Source organism: Macrotis lagotis, chromosome X (assembly GCF_037893015.1).
Source record: "Macrotis lagotis isolate mMagLag1 chromosome X, bilby.v1.9.chrom.fasta, whole genome shotgun sequence".
NCBI lineage: Eukaryota > Metazoa > Chordata > Mammalia > Peramelemorphia > Peramelidae > Macrotis > Macrotis lagotis.
The window spans coordinates 338,669,477-338,684,734 of NC_133666.1; the positions used below are offsets into that span (position 1 = coordinate 338,669,477).

Consider the following 15,258-nt stretch of genomic DNA (forward strand, 5'->3'; position numbering starts at 1 on the left):
TAGTGACACTATGATTTTTTTTTAAATTTACAGTATTAAATCATTCTGCCTGATTAATTAAGAACATAGTTCAGGGATTAAAAATAGATTAAAAAACAGTTGAAACCAAGGAGGGGTAGATTAGTATCTATAAGGATTATTCTATAAGATAAAATATTTAAGCCTTAGTATATGTTTTGTATTGAGTAGAAATCATTAAGGAAGGATCTTGTTTGTATCACTTTCTAATGCTTTGTAGGAAGAAAAAGTCTTTCAAATATCACTAAATTCTTGTAAATGTCAGTATAATAGCAAGGGGTAGGGTTGGAAGTGGAAATTAAACTGTTGACTTCTACTAAGGTTAATTTGTAGCAAACAGGAAGGAACACAATTCCTGTTTTTAAATTATTCTGTTTATGAAAAGGGAAAATAAGGTACTTTTTTTTTTGTTCTTGCAAGGCAATGTGGTTAAGTGACTTGCCCAGGGTCATACAGTTAAGTAGTATTAAGTGTCTGAGGTCACTCAAGTCCTCCTGACTCCGGGGCCTGTGCTCTATCCACTGTGCCACTTAGCCACCCCTGCAAGTAGGGACTCTTAATCAAATGATCAGGCATCTAACCATTACTCAGATGCTTTGGAAGTAATAGCACAGAATATGACTTCTCTTTGAGCTATCTCTGAAACTCTACTAAATTTTATTGCATTTTTTTCCCCTTTCTCAGACTTCCTCTTTAGATGTGAGTATGATGATCTCCAAGTTGCTTTTGACAATACAATTATGTCCAAAAATGGAATTTCATATAAGTGAGAAGTTTGGTGAAGACCTAAATAATGACACATGGGAATATATATTTGCCATTGATCTACTCTGCTGTCATCAGAAATGGGTTTGGACACATGATAATATCATAAGGTATGGTGTTGCTTTGCTAAATAATAGAAATGCAAGTAATAAAATCAGTAATCTCTCAGCTAGAAATTACTTTGTAGACAAAAATAATTTTTAGGGTAAGAATGCCATCCTTACTGTATATGCACTTAACTTCTTACGGACTTCTTGACTCTTCTGTATGAGCAATAAACTTTTCTTCAGGAATTATAATACAGATGGACCCTGCTTATTTAAGTGAACATCAAATGCAGAAATTAAAACTTAACAAAACCAGTAAACCTGGAAAGTACTTCTTTACAATGGGTTCATCCTCTGTTGCTTTGAAATAGTGAGAATTTTATATCCATTTCAAATTATTTAAATTGCAAAAAATTCAATTTTTACCTACCTGAAAATAATTTTATTACATAGTGTACTTTTGTTTTAAGACAACCTTGCAAAATCCTTAAGAATAGTAAGGGAAGGATATTGAGAGGGGAGTACAGGGGACCATATAAAACATAGCTTAGGATGCTAAAGTTCTTCCTTAGTAGAGAATGCTTTTACCAGCTATTGTAGTTAATGTAGTTATTGATATTTTAGGGTAATTCTTAACTTGATTATCTATTTAAGATAGATTATTGATTTGGAGGATTTATACTTTCATTATCTCTTAATTTCATAGTAAAGAGCTATGGCCTATCATGGATAAGTGGATAAAGCACAGAAAAGGACATTTGAACATCGCATATACTCCAGATATTATTGTAGCATTGATACTTAGGCTAATTGGTGAGTTTTTGCTTGGCATTCATTTTCTTCCATCTGATTTTATTATTTCTTTTAGCGCAAGATCTAATTAATATGAATTATTTTTGACTTTTATATTAAGGTGATATTGTAACTGAATTAGCATGTTTACTTTTCTAAAACATTTTATTTTCCTCTGCTTTCTTATCTATACATGAAGGGAAAATGACTCTTTAGTTTTTCAAGGAGAAGAAAATTCACAGGAAAGTGGGCAAAGAGGCAAAGTGAGAAATTAAAGGGAGAAAATTATCAGAAAACTTGCTTCAGTGTTGGGAGGAGATAGAGCTGTAAAGGGAGATGCTTACCTCACAGTGGGTATTATTTTCCGGGATTAGGTGCCAAGAGAGATCACTCACTCATCCTGCCTTAAGAAAAGGTAAGTCACATATAGGAAACAAAGAGTAGGTAGACACAGTCTCAGGGAGAAAGATTTTTGGGCTTAAATGAAAAAATGTCCAAGGGGAGGACAAATGTCAACTATATCTATGCTTAACTTCACAGTCAGGGTCATAGTAAGAATCTTTTCATGAGGCAATAGCTTCTCTATCTCTCCTATAGAAATTGGCAGGGAAGCAATAATAAAAACTATTTTTAAAAAGAGAACCAAAATTGGTATTTCAAAAAATTAATTCTATGAGAAATTAAAAGAATAAAGGAGTACTAAATCTAAGGACCATGAACCAAAGAATGTAAGTCTAGAAATAGACAAAAAAATAAGATAACTAATAATGATAGTGAGGGAAAGAAATCTTTATTATAAAATGACTTAGAAGTCATTATAGTGCCTATAGGAAAAGACACCTAGAGGGATCAGGCTAGGCTTCATATCCGAGTTGATCCTTGACCTTGTGTTTTGAAGAGTACTAGGGATTCTCAATTACCAGGCATAAGCACCTAATAACTACTATGTGCTAGGCTCTTGGGGATACTAAGAATGAAACCCTTTTCTACTCTTTTTGCATTTTCCTCATTACATGCAAAAACATTTTAACATTCAATTTTAAAGTCTTGAGTTCCAAATTCTCTCCGTTCCACCCCAATGCCCCTCATTGAGAAAGCAAGTCATTTGATACGTTAAAAAAAAAATGTGTAGTCATGAAAAACATTGCCACAATAATCATGTTATAAAAATAAACAGAAACACCTACCTCTTCTTCCTCAAAAGGAGAAGTCTCAAGAAAAATAAAGTTAAAAGTATGTTTCAATCTGTATCAGCTCTGTCTTTGGGATGGATGGTATTCTTTATCATAAGTCCTTCTGAGTTCTTTTGGTCACAGCATTGCTGAGAAAAGGTTAGTTATTCACAGGCAATCACTCCTGCAACATCGCTGATCCCTTTGTATGTAGTACAAAGTACTATTTTTGTACTTCTGTACATTTCCCATTGCATCTGCTCTTGCTAGTTTTTTTTTTTACTGAGAGCATCCTGTTCATCAATTTTTATAACAGAATAGCATTTCATTTTAATCACATACAAAATTTATTCAGCCATTCCAAAACTGATGGATATCCCCTCAATTTCCAGTTCCTTTTCACCAGAAAAGAGCTGCTATAATTATCCTTATACATTTTTGTCCTTTTCCTTTCTGTTTTTCATTTCTTCTGGAATATAGACCTAGCAGTGGCACTAGCTCTATAGCTAGGTGAAAAGGTAGGTCTGGTTTTTATAGCCTTTGGACATAGTTCCAAATTGCTCTGTAGAATTGTTGAATCCTTTCACAACTCCTCCAGGAATACATTAATGTCTCATTTTTCCTACATCCCCTCCCATATTTGTCATTTTCTGATTCTGTCCTATTAGCTCATCCAGTAAGTATAAGGTAGTACCTCAGAATTGTTCCAGTCTACATTTCTCCTATCAGCAATGAGTTAGGACATTTTTAAAATATTTCCCTCCATCCTGTCCCCCCCCCCCATTTATTCTATTCTCTTCTTTTTCCCATTCCCTTCTCAAAAGTTTTTTGCATCTCACTACCCCCTTCATAATCTTCCCTCCCTTCTGTCACTTACCCCTGCCCTCTTTCTCCCATTCCTTTCCTCTTGGGTAAGACAGTTTTCTACCCAAATGAATGTGTATGTTATTTCCTTTCTTAGCCAATTCAGGTAAGAGTAAGGCCACTCACGTTCCCTCACCCTGCCCTTCCATTTCACTACAAAAGCATTTTCTTGCCACTTTTATGTGAAATATCTTAATCCATTCTACCTCCCCCTTTCCCTATCTCCCAGTACATTCTTCGCTCATTCATTAACTCCATCTTTTTAATATTATTCCTTTGAATTCTTCTCCCATTTATATCATATCTATATATGCTTCTTCTAATTGCCTCAATAAATGAGAAAGTTCATATGAATAATCAGTATTGTCTTCACTCAATCTTTTTGTGGGTTCTGCCTCTCTTGAATTTGGTGGGGTTTTTTTTGATTGATTTAGAGGAGAGATCAGGCAAGTTCTTGCCTTTACTGTACCATCTTGGCTCTGCCTCCCCAACAATTTCTACTTTTAAGAAACCTAATGTACATGAGATATTTGTGTGTGTGTGTGTATGTGTGTTTGTGTATTACAAATTAGATTAAAATGATTAAAGTAGTTTGAGAGAGAGAGAGAGAGGACAATATTCAGTTTTAGGGGGATGAGGAATGATTGGGAAAACCTTCATCTAGAATGCTTTAGCTTCAGTCATTCCATGAAGCAAAGGAAGAAATACATTCCAGATCTGGGACATAGCCATGCAAAGGCATGGAAATAGGAGGTAGAGTGTTACATGGGAACAATATAAGTTTACTTTGACTGAATGGTGTGAAGAGAAGTAGCCTAATACTAGAGAGGATTGAAATAGGTGTGTGAAGGACTTTAACATGCCAAACAGAGAGGAATTTGTACTTTAGAAGCAATAGTGAGACCCTGGAGTACATTGTACAAGGCAATAACATGTATTGTAGGAAAAATTATTTTGACAGCTGTGTGTTGGAGAGATTTGAGAAAATGACTGTAATTAGGCCTTGAATTGTACTGATGGCCTTGTAAAGTTGTAGGAATTTGAGATTTATGGAGGGTGAAAATCATTTTGACTTGGCAACTGAGTATTTTGAAGAGTCAGAGATGAAGCAAAGCCTAATATGTGCCTGAGTAACTGGAAAGTAGTGTCCCCAGCATTAATATAATTTATCAGAAGGGTAGGTTTGAGAGGAAAGTTAAGTTCTGCTTTGAACTGATTGAGCTTGGGGTTACCTACAGGATCTCTAGGTGGAAATGGCAAATATATATTTGGTCATGTTTTGTCTCTTAGTGGAAAGAGTAGGTCTAGATATATAGATATATATTTACATTGATATAACTACACATACCCCTCCCTGCACTTAAAGAAGGAGCTATAGATTTGGTTTTTTTAGTGAACACTTTGTTTTGATATCAGTTAAAGACTAATGGTGTGAAATACTTTAATTTTTGAATCATAGAGTAGTAGAGCTACTACCTGGAATGATGGAGATCTAATCCATTTTCCCCTCATTTTATAGATTTTAGGAGGGTAAATAACTTGACCAAGGTCTCTGTTTATTAGTAGCAATGCAGCAGAAAGAACCCAAATTTCCTAGCTTTTTTTAACAGTAGACATTGAACATGATGAAAGATGAATGATTTAAAAAAAAGTTTCATTCATCAGTTATTTTATTGAATATCTCCTGTTGTACTTATTACAATACTAGGGGCCTTGGAGTACAAAAGAAATATAAATGAACCATGACCTCTGCTTATAAGAAGCATAATTTAGTTAAAATAAAAATATAACCTGAAAAGTTTCCAGTGGGCCATGAGTCATTGGGATCAAAAAAGAAAATGGCAAGACAGCCCTACACACAGGAAAAATTACTTTAGGTGAAACAGTCTAACAGATACATCTTTTAATATTTATCTCATACTGCTTTGCCAAAAAGAATTAATTCATATTGGAGGTAGAGGAAAATAATTTTTAAAAAGCCAGTGTGGGGGAAAAAAACCCTTTAATTTTGTTCAACTTTAATGTTATGAAGCCATATCAAACTACAAACCTACAAGAATGAAATTTGTTCAACTATCATTGTTAAATTGTTTATTCACAAATATTTGTCAATAACCACAAACTGGTTATCTCTTCTCAAGCTCTTGTTTTCACCTCAGCAACTCCCTTTGGTGCCAATCTAGAGTATGATGTTCCTATCCCTTTTGCTGTGCCATTCTCCTTAGAATTTTCATTTTACCTCATGTAAAATCCAACCAAGATGATGTTTAAAGAGCTTTATTTTTGATCCAGCATTTTAGACTAACTTGTTTTCTTTTCTGTTATCTCACTCTTTCACTTTGTTTAGTACAGGCACATTGGTAATCTCCATCCAGTCATCTCATCCTGTTTCTGAATCTTATGTCAGGCTATACATCACATACTCAGATTTGCCTCATTTCACAATTATTCATTTCTTTTGCTTACTCCCTTCAAACAGCTTTTGAAATCCTGTCTCTTCCAAGCAAGGATATCCAATCAGAAAAGAAGTAACCAATTTTCTCTGATCCTCCACTGTCTTAGAAAATTTGCGAACTTAACAAAAACCTCTTCTTTTGCTATTTTATACTTAATTTCTTCTCTTACATTCTTTTATTTAAGCTTCTAAAAATTTATTTTTGAACTTAAGTAAAAATAAGAAAAAAAAATTGCCTTATACACAACAGAACATGAGAGAGGATGCAATGTAAAGCAATAAATTTCCATTTCAAGAAAGCCTGTATTAATAAATACTACACATTGTATTCAAAGCTGTCCATCTTTTCATTGCTTCCTTGTGGGCTTTCTTTTGTTCTCTGCTATGTACTTTTTACTTTTAAGTTTTTTCCTTCCTTGATATCCCTGGCTATAATTAAGCACAGACACACACACACACACACACACCCATATGCATACATGCATATATACATGCCCATACATTGATATCTATAATCATACATATCTATGATATACACATAAACATCATAGGCATATATGTAAGGCAACTTAGGCTTATTTCCATTTGTCCTGTTTTTCTGAAGTTGGACAGCATCTTTCTTCTTAGGTTCAAGTCTTTCCATATTTTTTGAAATCCACCAATTCATCATTTCCTACACCAGAGCACTATTTCAATTTGTGCTGTCATTATTTTAAATAGTCTGAAACAGTATAGATTAATAAGACTCACTTACAATATAGTTTCTCTATTTTTCTCTTTTTGGTAAAATTTATTTTAGCTTTACCTTTTGTCTGTTATCTTGATTACTCTCCTTGCTTTTTTTATATAATAAATTCTGTTTCTCACCTTTATTTTGTTTGTATGTCTCACTTTCATAGCATTTCCTGAAAGCAACATACTGTTTAATTCAGATTTTTAATCTGCTGTTTCCATTTTATGGGCAAATTCATCCTATTCACATTCTAAACTGTAATTACTTGTTAATTATTTTCTTCCTATTTTCTTCACTGTTCTTATCCTATTCCTGTTCTTCCTTACTACTTTGTCCTCCTATTCATTCATCACCCTACCCTCCCTCCAAGAATCATTCCTTATCCTCTGCTCCTACCCTATCCCTTTGCCCTTGATTCGATCTATCTAGCTATATATATATATTTGTAAATTAAGAAGACTTTTTATAACCTTCCAAATGTATATTGTTCTCTTTTAATTCAGGACTGATGTGAGTAGAGTTCCCTTTAAAAATACCTCCTTTATCCTCTCTAATTTCCCTTTCCCTTTCCCCTTATCCTCTTACTTCTTTCTGAATTTTGAAAGCTTTTATACTCTTCTAGATATATGTTTCATTCCCTCTTTAACCCATTCTAGCTGAAAGGAGGATTTCAGAATTATTATCCTTCCTTCCCCATCTAACTCTTTATCAGTTCTTTCTCTTGCACTTCATTTGTATGAAATAATTACTCTTTTTACCTTTTTTTGATACCATTTTTCTTTTTGGACTCACACCATATTTATCTCTACCCCAATCTTTCTATTGAAAGTATCCAGTTACTAAAGACAATCTTGGACTTTTTTTTTCATTTTCATTTCCATGTTAAAAAGTAATCTGTCCTTATTGAGTCCTTTGTAATTATTGTTTGACATTTACCTTATATTTCTCTTGAATCTTTTATGTCAAATTTTCTATTAAGTTCTGGATCTTTTTTGCAACAAAATACTGAAAGTCAAAGTCTATCAATTCATTAATTTTTTCTTAGTCATAATCCCAATTCTTTTTTTGCTCTTTGATAAATGGTTTCTGTGACCTGCAGTTTTTTAATTTGACCACTGCTAGGTCTTGTGTAATTCTAATTGTGACTCTACTTTATTTGTTTTTTCTTGTTACTCAATAATATTTTCTTCTTAATCCCGGGGCTTTTGGAATTTGGCTATGATATTTCTGTAGATTTTCCTGCTATATCTACTCTTAAGATGATTAGAAATTTTTTTCTATTTCTTTCCCTTCTGGGTTCTTATTCTTCTTTAATTATTTCTTGTATTGTATCTAGATTTTTTTTTTTGGTTGTAGTTTTCAGGTAGTCTGGTTATTCTCATGTTTTCTCTGCTTTATATATGTTTTCTGATCAGTTATTTTTCTTATAAAATGCCTCACATCCTCTTACATTTTTTCATTCTTTATCCTTTGTTTTATTAGTTCTTGGTCAGTTATAACTTTTCTGGCTTACCCTTAACTAATTCTAATTTTCAAGATTCTGATCTTTTCCAATTGGTTAACTTTCTTTTAATAATCTTGTTTTTTGTGGATTGTTCTTATTTTTTTTTAATTTTCCTTATTTCTCATATTTGATTTTTAGTCTTTTGTTTGTTTTCAGCAGGTGACTATATGACATTACTCTGGCGGGGAGTATCTTCCCCCCCCCCCCCTTCAGTATCCTCTGAAGACAAAACCTGGTCTTCTTTTTTCTCATAGTAACTACCTATGGTTGGGTTCTTTCTCCTTTGCTCATTTTTTATATTTTTATTTTAAGCAGCTTGTTATCATAACTATCTCTAAGCCTGGGGTTAGGGTGGGGAATGGTCTCTAGTCTCAGATCCTTATTACTGTTATTTTTTGAGCTTTGTCCTGGGCCCAATCTCTGCACTCTTTTCCCCTTTCCAAGCCATAATTTGGCATGCCTTTGAGGTTGAGACAGGCCATTGGACAGGCAATTGGAAATCATATAACTGGAAATAAGACTAAAGTTGATAGAGAGAGGTGGTGGGTGGTGATTTAAAAGTCAGCTACATTGGGGTCATAACTGAAATTCTGAAAATGAATGAGAGATCATCGTAGTAAAGAGACAGTCAAATGAGAAGGGACTTTGGAGAATACCCTTATTTAAGGATTGTCTGTGGGAGGTGGTAGTAAAGAAAATAGAAGAAGGAAGCAGTCGGAGGAAAGATATATTGAAATGTGAGTCATACTGTTAGGTACGTGAGATTGGTAAAAGAGAAAGGAGACAGAAATGAAGACGATTGAATTTAGTCTTAAGCTGGTCATGAATGATTTGAAGAGAGATTTGAATGGAGGAGAAGGCTATTTATTATATGTGTACATTATTTGTGTCAATTTTTTTCTTACAGGTCGTTTAGGCCAACTAGGTTTGAAGGAAGGATTTTCTTCTGCTGTGAAAAATATCAGTTCTGTGATTTGTATGTTCATACAACATTCAAATGAAGAAGGTAAAAATGGCTTTATAAAAATTATTATGCTTCTTAAACTCAGCCCTTCTCTTTGCTGATAAGCATTAGATTTTCCAGAAGAAAAATTAGGTTAGAAGAACAGCAAGAACATCACATAGGTTTTTAGTAATACAGCTTAGTTTTCATTATATACCTAATTGTTCTCTTAGCATTGAGATGTCTTAAAATTGGTGTGTGTGTGTGTGTGTGTGTGTGTGTGTTTATAAAATAAATATTTTTTTTTTCCTTTATGCAAGTGTACAAATGAACTAAGACTGAAAAAGAATGGAGTCTAAGAGATCCAAGACCACCAAGTCTTCCTAGGTAGATAAGTCATATGACAGTAAGAGAACTGCAAAGGCACTTAGACATCATTGAATTCCTTTCATTTTACTGTAAAGAACATGAAAGATAAGTGCTCAAGGTCATGCAAATATTTTGTGGGTGAGCTAGAATTCAAACCAGGATGCCTTGTTTGAAAAATCTAGTATTCTTATTACTCAGCTGCCTCTGGCACTTTGTCCGACCATCTAGGGCTACTTAGCTCCTCACAGGGCTTTTGTTGGTTCTGATTTTTTCTTTTGATCTTATTTAATTTTCATTCATGGAAGAAATTATATTTCATGTTATCCAAGTTATATGATTAGGCTGCTATATCAATTTTCTAAAAATGTGTAATCCATTCTTCTCAACTAGAACTTAAAAAAATAATGAATGACTTAAACTCTTTTCAGATGTACCCTGGAGTATTCAACTAGCAGCTGTATATGCTCTTTGTGATTTGAGTCCCAGCAATCCAGCAGAAGTGTCCAAGGTAATAGAAAATTGGACAAGAATGACCACAAAGAACATCCCGTCTGCTGTTATGAGCTGCTTAGCTGAAGTCAACTCGTTGTGTGCAGCAGAACTTGGCTAAACCACTGAGGAGAAAGACACTACATCTGTCCAAGTGCCTTTTTGTCTTTATCAGAAGAGTTGGTTGATACAGTGCAGAAATGATCAAAGCAATACCAACAACAAAATCAGGCAAAAGACAGAAACATTCCTTATTATTATTGTAGGCAAAAAAAGTAGGGATGACTTTATTCTAGAAGGCATGTCCTTCACAAAATTATTATATTATTGAGTATACATTTCATATAAACCTGACATGTTTTAAGTGATTATGGGTTGAAGTATTATATTATGATCAGATAACAAAAACTTGAACTTTGCCCTTTTTGCTGCAGAAAGTATCTTTTTTAGAGTTGGCTTTTAAAAAATATATATGTGGCATTTTAAATTTAACAAGATGAAAATGCTATTGGTTCTTGAACTGAAACTGTTTCTGGACTATGCACTCAAGACTAGAGAATTATATAGCTAGAAAAGACTTGGATAGCAAAGTCTTCCGTTACTGAGCCTAGGGATGGGCTACAAAACTGTATTTTTTGTTTTTAGTGGGCTTCTGGAGAGAGTGAAAGACAAAACTTGCCAGAAATCCATTTTTAACTTATTTTCTCCTCATTTTAAACTTCAGTAAAACTGTTAAATTTCATCATATTGTAGCAGGAAAGGGCATCTGAGAAGTAAAAACTAAACTCTAAGTGCAGTTTTATGTATCAATTACATGTATATAAAAGAATCAGAGATAACCAGCAGATCTCTGTGTTTGTTTTGTATGTACAGTATAATGCTATAATGTGTTTCACATTTGATGATGTTCCACTTTGGGAATTTTAGTGTTTGTATATAGAAAAGGGGTTTAATAACTCACCATGGTTCTGATTTGTCTTGTATTCATCATTTCTTAAAATGCTTGTACATGTAAATGTTCTTTGTTGTTTTTTATAATAAAAACAAAATGAACCATGCAAATTGTCTATATGAACAATGAATAATACTTGTTATCCTGTATTCCTATAAATTTTGAAAATAGATGCTAAACAAAGAAATTTCTTTAGAAAAATCAGTTCCTGATTACATGGAACACTGGTTGCTTTTGAGACTTGCAAATTATAATTTCTCTAATAATAGTTCTACTAAACTAGTCCTACTAATATTAATTTCTCAGATACTTAAAACATTTCTGAAATTATACACACATACTACAGACATATACAAATTATATATATTTATTTATTTATTTAGTCATTTCAGTCATATCCAACTCTTCATATCCCCATTTTGGTTGTTGTTCTTGGTAAAGATATTGGAGTGGTTTGCTGTTTCCTTCAGCTCATTTTATAGATGAAGAAAGTGAGGTAAGCAGGGTTAATTAATTAATTAACTTGTCCAGGATCACTCAAGTGTTTTTGAGGCCAGATTTGAACTATGGTTTTACTAACTCCAGGCCTGACAGCTATCCACTGCATCACCTTTTCATATACGTTTTTGTAGTCTTTTTAAAGTATGTTGCTTTCTTGGCTCTGTTTACTTCCCTGTACATCATAGTGTAATCCCCTTCCATGCCTTTCTGTCTTCATCATTTGTCATTTAGAGCACTGTTAACATTCCATTTAGCCATTCCCTGACCAATATATCTTGAGATGACTTACTAGTAACCAATTAAATAACTTTTAAGTGAAAATAGTATTAAAAGTGAGATATGTTTATCCAATTTGCAAATGACAGAAAGCTGAAAGGGATAGTTAGCAGTGCATGACAGGAGCCAAGAGGATCTTCATAGGCAGTATAGCATTAGGCAGTACAGCAGTTCAGTAAGGATAAATGTCAAGTCTTCCATTTACTTAAAAAAAAATCTAGGGGCACAAAGCATTGTTCTGAAAAATCTCTGGGAATCACAAGTTAAATGAGATAAATAAGTAGTGTGATATGGAAGCCAAACAAAACATGTTCCTGCCTTGCATTTATGAAATGGATAGCTTTAATGAGTAAGGAGTTGATTATAGATAGTCCCAAATATTGTAGTACAGGGTTCAGTTCTGGGACCTGTGGCTTAAGTAATGTAACAGTATCTAGAAGAAGCGCCCCAAATAGTGAAGGGCTTTGGTCCATGCAGTATGAAATCAGTTGGAAGAACTGGGCTTATTTCTTGCAATTCTGTATCACTTCATTTGAGGTTTTCTTGCAAAGATGCATAAGCAATTGGCCATTTCTTTCTCATTTTACAGATTAAGAAACTGAGGCAAACAGGATTAAGGGACTTGGCCAGGACTATACAGCTTGATATGGGCTGGATTTGAATTCAGGACTTTCTGGTTTCAACCCCCTTCCCTTCTCTTTTCCCAACCCCCCCCCCAATCACTTTGTATCCTCTGTACCACCTAGCTGCCTATTTTACCCAGAGTAAAGAAGGTTAGAGAAGGAAATAAAGTGGGTATTATTCCAATTATAGCTAAGAAAACAGATACAGACCAAGTGAAGTGACTTTCCCAGGGTCACATAGCCAGTAATTTTATAAAACTGAACTTAAACTTGGGTCTCCCAATCCATGGACTTTGTCCACTCACTAGAGCTTATTTCAATAACTGATAAATCTAAGATGAGTGAGCATGGTGGGTTTTTTCCCCTGCTTTTTCTTTTGTTTTTTCTGAGTTTCATCATCTAGTCACCCAGGATTACATTAGGATCATTCTTGATTCTTCCCTGCCTTCATCAGTACTCCCTTGTGTCCAGTTATACCAGGTCTTGTCTATTTGACCTCCATAATATAGGGGTTTCACATTTGTCCCCTTTTCTTTGCTCATAGTCTTTGCCTTAAGTTCAGGCTAATTACTTTTTGCCTGGGGTATTGTATTACCATAATAGTTGATAATTCCTGTTTATAGCTTCTCTTCTCTAATCAACCCTCTATATAGTTTGTGAACTGATAGGTTTAAAAGGATCAAGTCTGACTATATTTCTTCACATCTTAGTATCCACAACACCTAGTGTAATGTCTTGGTGTTTGACTGGTGGTTGGTGTCCCTCCTTTCTTCAAGAGCCTTTTTTCCAGGCTTATTACACACTACTCTCCTTCAGTCTTTCTTCTTCTTAATTGACCTGCTTGATTACTGTTCCATGTACATCACGTCCCATTTGTTATGTGATCAGGGAACACTAGCAGTTCTGGTGTAAGAGCTTGCTGAGATCCTTCCCAGGGCTGCTCATCCATCTTCACCCAGTGCTCACCTATGACTCCAAGAGGCTACAGCATGCACAGCAGCCACAGCCCGGTAAAATCCATTTGACAGACTAAACCAGGTTAAGGGTAACTAGCAGCCTCAAATCAGTTGAGTTAGGGGAATGTTAATCCCCAACATCTGAAGACTTCTCCATCGGAATAAATAAGTGGATGAAAATAATCAGTCCCAATGGAGATATTGGCTGAAGCAAGTGCTGTGGAGCACCTAAAGTTTAGTCAGGCATCGAAGATAAGATCCATTGAACCCAGGATCATTGCTAGTCATCTTGATTTGTTGTGCCACTGATCTTCGATGACTCCAGAAGACAAAGTGAGGCTGATGACTGTGCAGTTCTGTCTTAAATCCAATTCACAGGTAACTCTAGACACAACCCCATGATGTCACTCAGCTCTTCAAAAAAATGAAGGTCAAAACAACAGGAGGTTCATTCTAGTTCTCCCTGTTGCCAGTTCAAGAAACCTTCGTATAATCTGGTTTGTATTTACTTTGTATATATTTGTATTCATGTTGTTGTTCTCCAAATAATATATATATACATTAAAAGGCCAACCAGGATTTTGTTTTAGTGAGGGTTGGGTAGACCCAGTATTTGTATTCCCATCACTCAACACAATAGATGTTTAGTACATGTTGAATCTGTGCAAAGCAAACTGTGAGGACTTGTAATCAGGTGAGGGAGTAGGGATATAAAGGAGAGTGGGGGGTAAGACAGAAGGAGAGGGAAGAAGGAGAAGCAGGGAGATAGGGAAGGAGAAACAAAATAAGAAAACATGATCTAGCTAGTGAGAAATCAGGGTAATAAGCTACAAGAAAATAAGAATAAATGGACTAAGCAACCAATTCACTTAATCAAAATTTGAATATTGATCAGTTGCTGAGAATTTTTATTCTGTCTCTAAAACTATTAAGTTTTTATATCTCCTAAGTTGCAATTTTTTATATAGGAATTACCGTTTACTACACTGATTAAGAATGCCTTTAACAAAACATCTTGAAAAGATGCACTATATAATTGTCTCTACATATTTTTTTTAACATTGAAAAGTTTTGGTTTGCCAGTAGAGGGTGCTAGTGCCAAATGCAAACCAAAGACTGAAAAAAAATGACCAAAGTCACCTTAGCTTGAATTAAACAGGTTTTCAAAAAGTTGCTTTATGAAATGTTTTTAGGTAAAAAGAAATATATTTACACTAATTTTAGGGCATTATGTCATTCTTTGTGATTTTCAACCAATGACCCTGCAAGTAAATGTGTTGTTCTTTACTTTTTTTGTTTGTTTCAATAAACCATTTGAGTGACCTATTTCTCTGTGCTTTTAAATTGTTCTGTTTAAAGGAGGAATATGCAGTATATAAAACAGTTGGTCATGTGAGTCTAGTTAAGATAGGATATTGAATCTTGCCTGTACATATCAGTATACTAACATGCATAATTTTCTCAAGGTCACAAAGAAATATCTTTAAAATGAATATTTTCTTGCAGCAAGATATCTAAGTCTCTTTTGATTGTTTATTTCAAGGAAATTCCAATTCAGTTGAAACACCTGTATAATTATACTTCTCTTCAAACAAACCTAGTTTGAAGATCCAGATAAAATATGAAGCCAAAAGTGATTTTATTTTGTAATGTAAAGTAATATCAATATTAAACCCTCTTAGTATTTTCAAATACTGTATGCCTACATATATACATAAGTGCTTCAAATGGAGATCATTACTTTCTTGAGATAGCCCATTTAATTTTGAGACAATTCTAATTGTTAAGTTTTACATTGA

The 15,258-nt window shown here is 34.1% G+C and overlaps 1 protein-coding gene across 1 annotated transcript in view; it reads left to right on the plus strand.

Annotated features, from left to right (window-relative positions):
• Nucleotides 1-11,420, plus strand: part of ICE1 (interactor of little elongation complex ELL subunit 1) — an 82,958-nt gene extending 71,538 nt beyond the window's left edge. Inside the window, exons 17-20 of the mRNA XM_074205254.1 lie at nucleotides 703-893; nucleotides 1,537-1,643; nucleotides 9,258-9,356; nucleotides 10,091-11,420. Of these exons, the coding sequence (XP_074061355.1) occupies nucleotides 703-893; nucleotides 1,537-1,643; nucleotides 9,258-9,356; nucleotides 10,091-10,272 (579 nt within the window). The 3' untranslated portion in view covers nucleotides 10,273-11,420. The remainder of the gene's footprint in view (nucleotides 1-702; nucleotides 894-1,536; nucleotides 1,644-9,257; nucleotides 9,357-10,090) is intronic.
• Nucleotides 11,421-15,258: the final 3,838 nt, after the last annotated feature.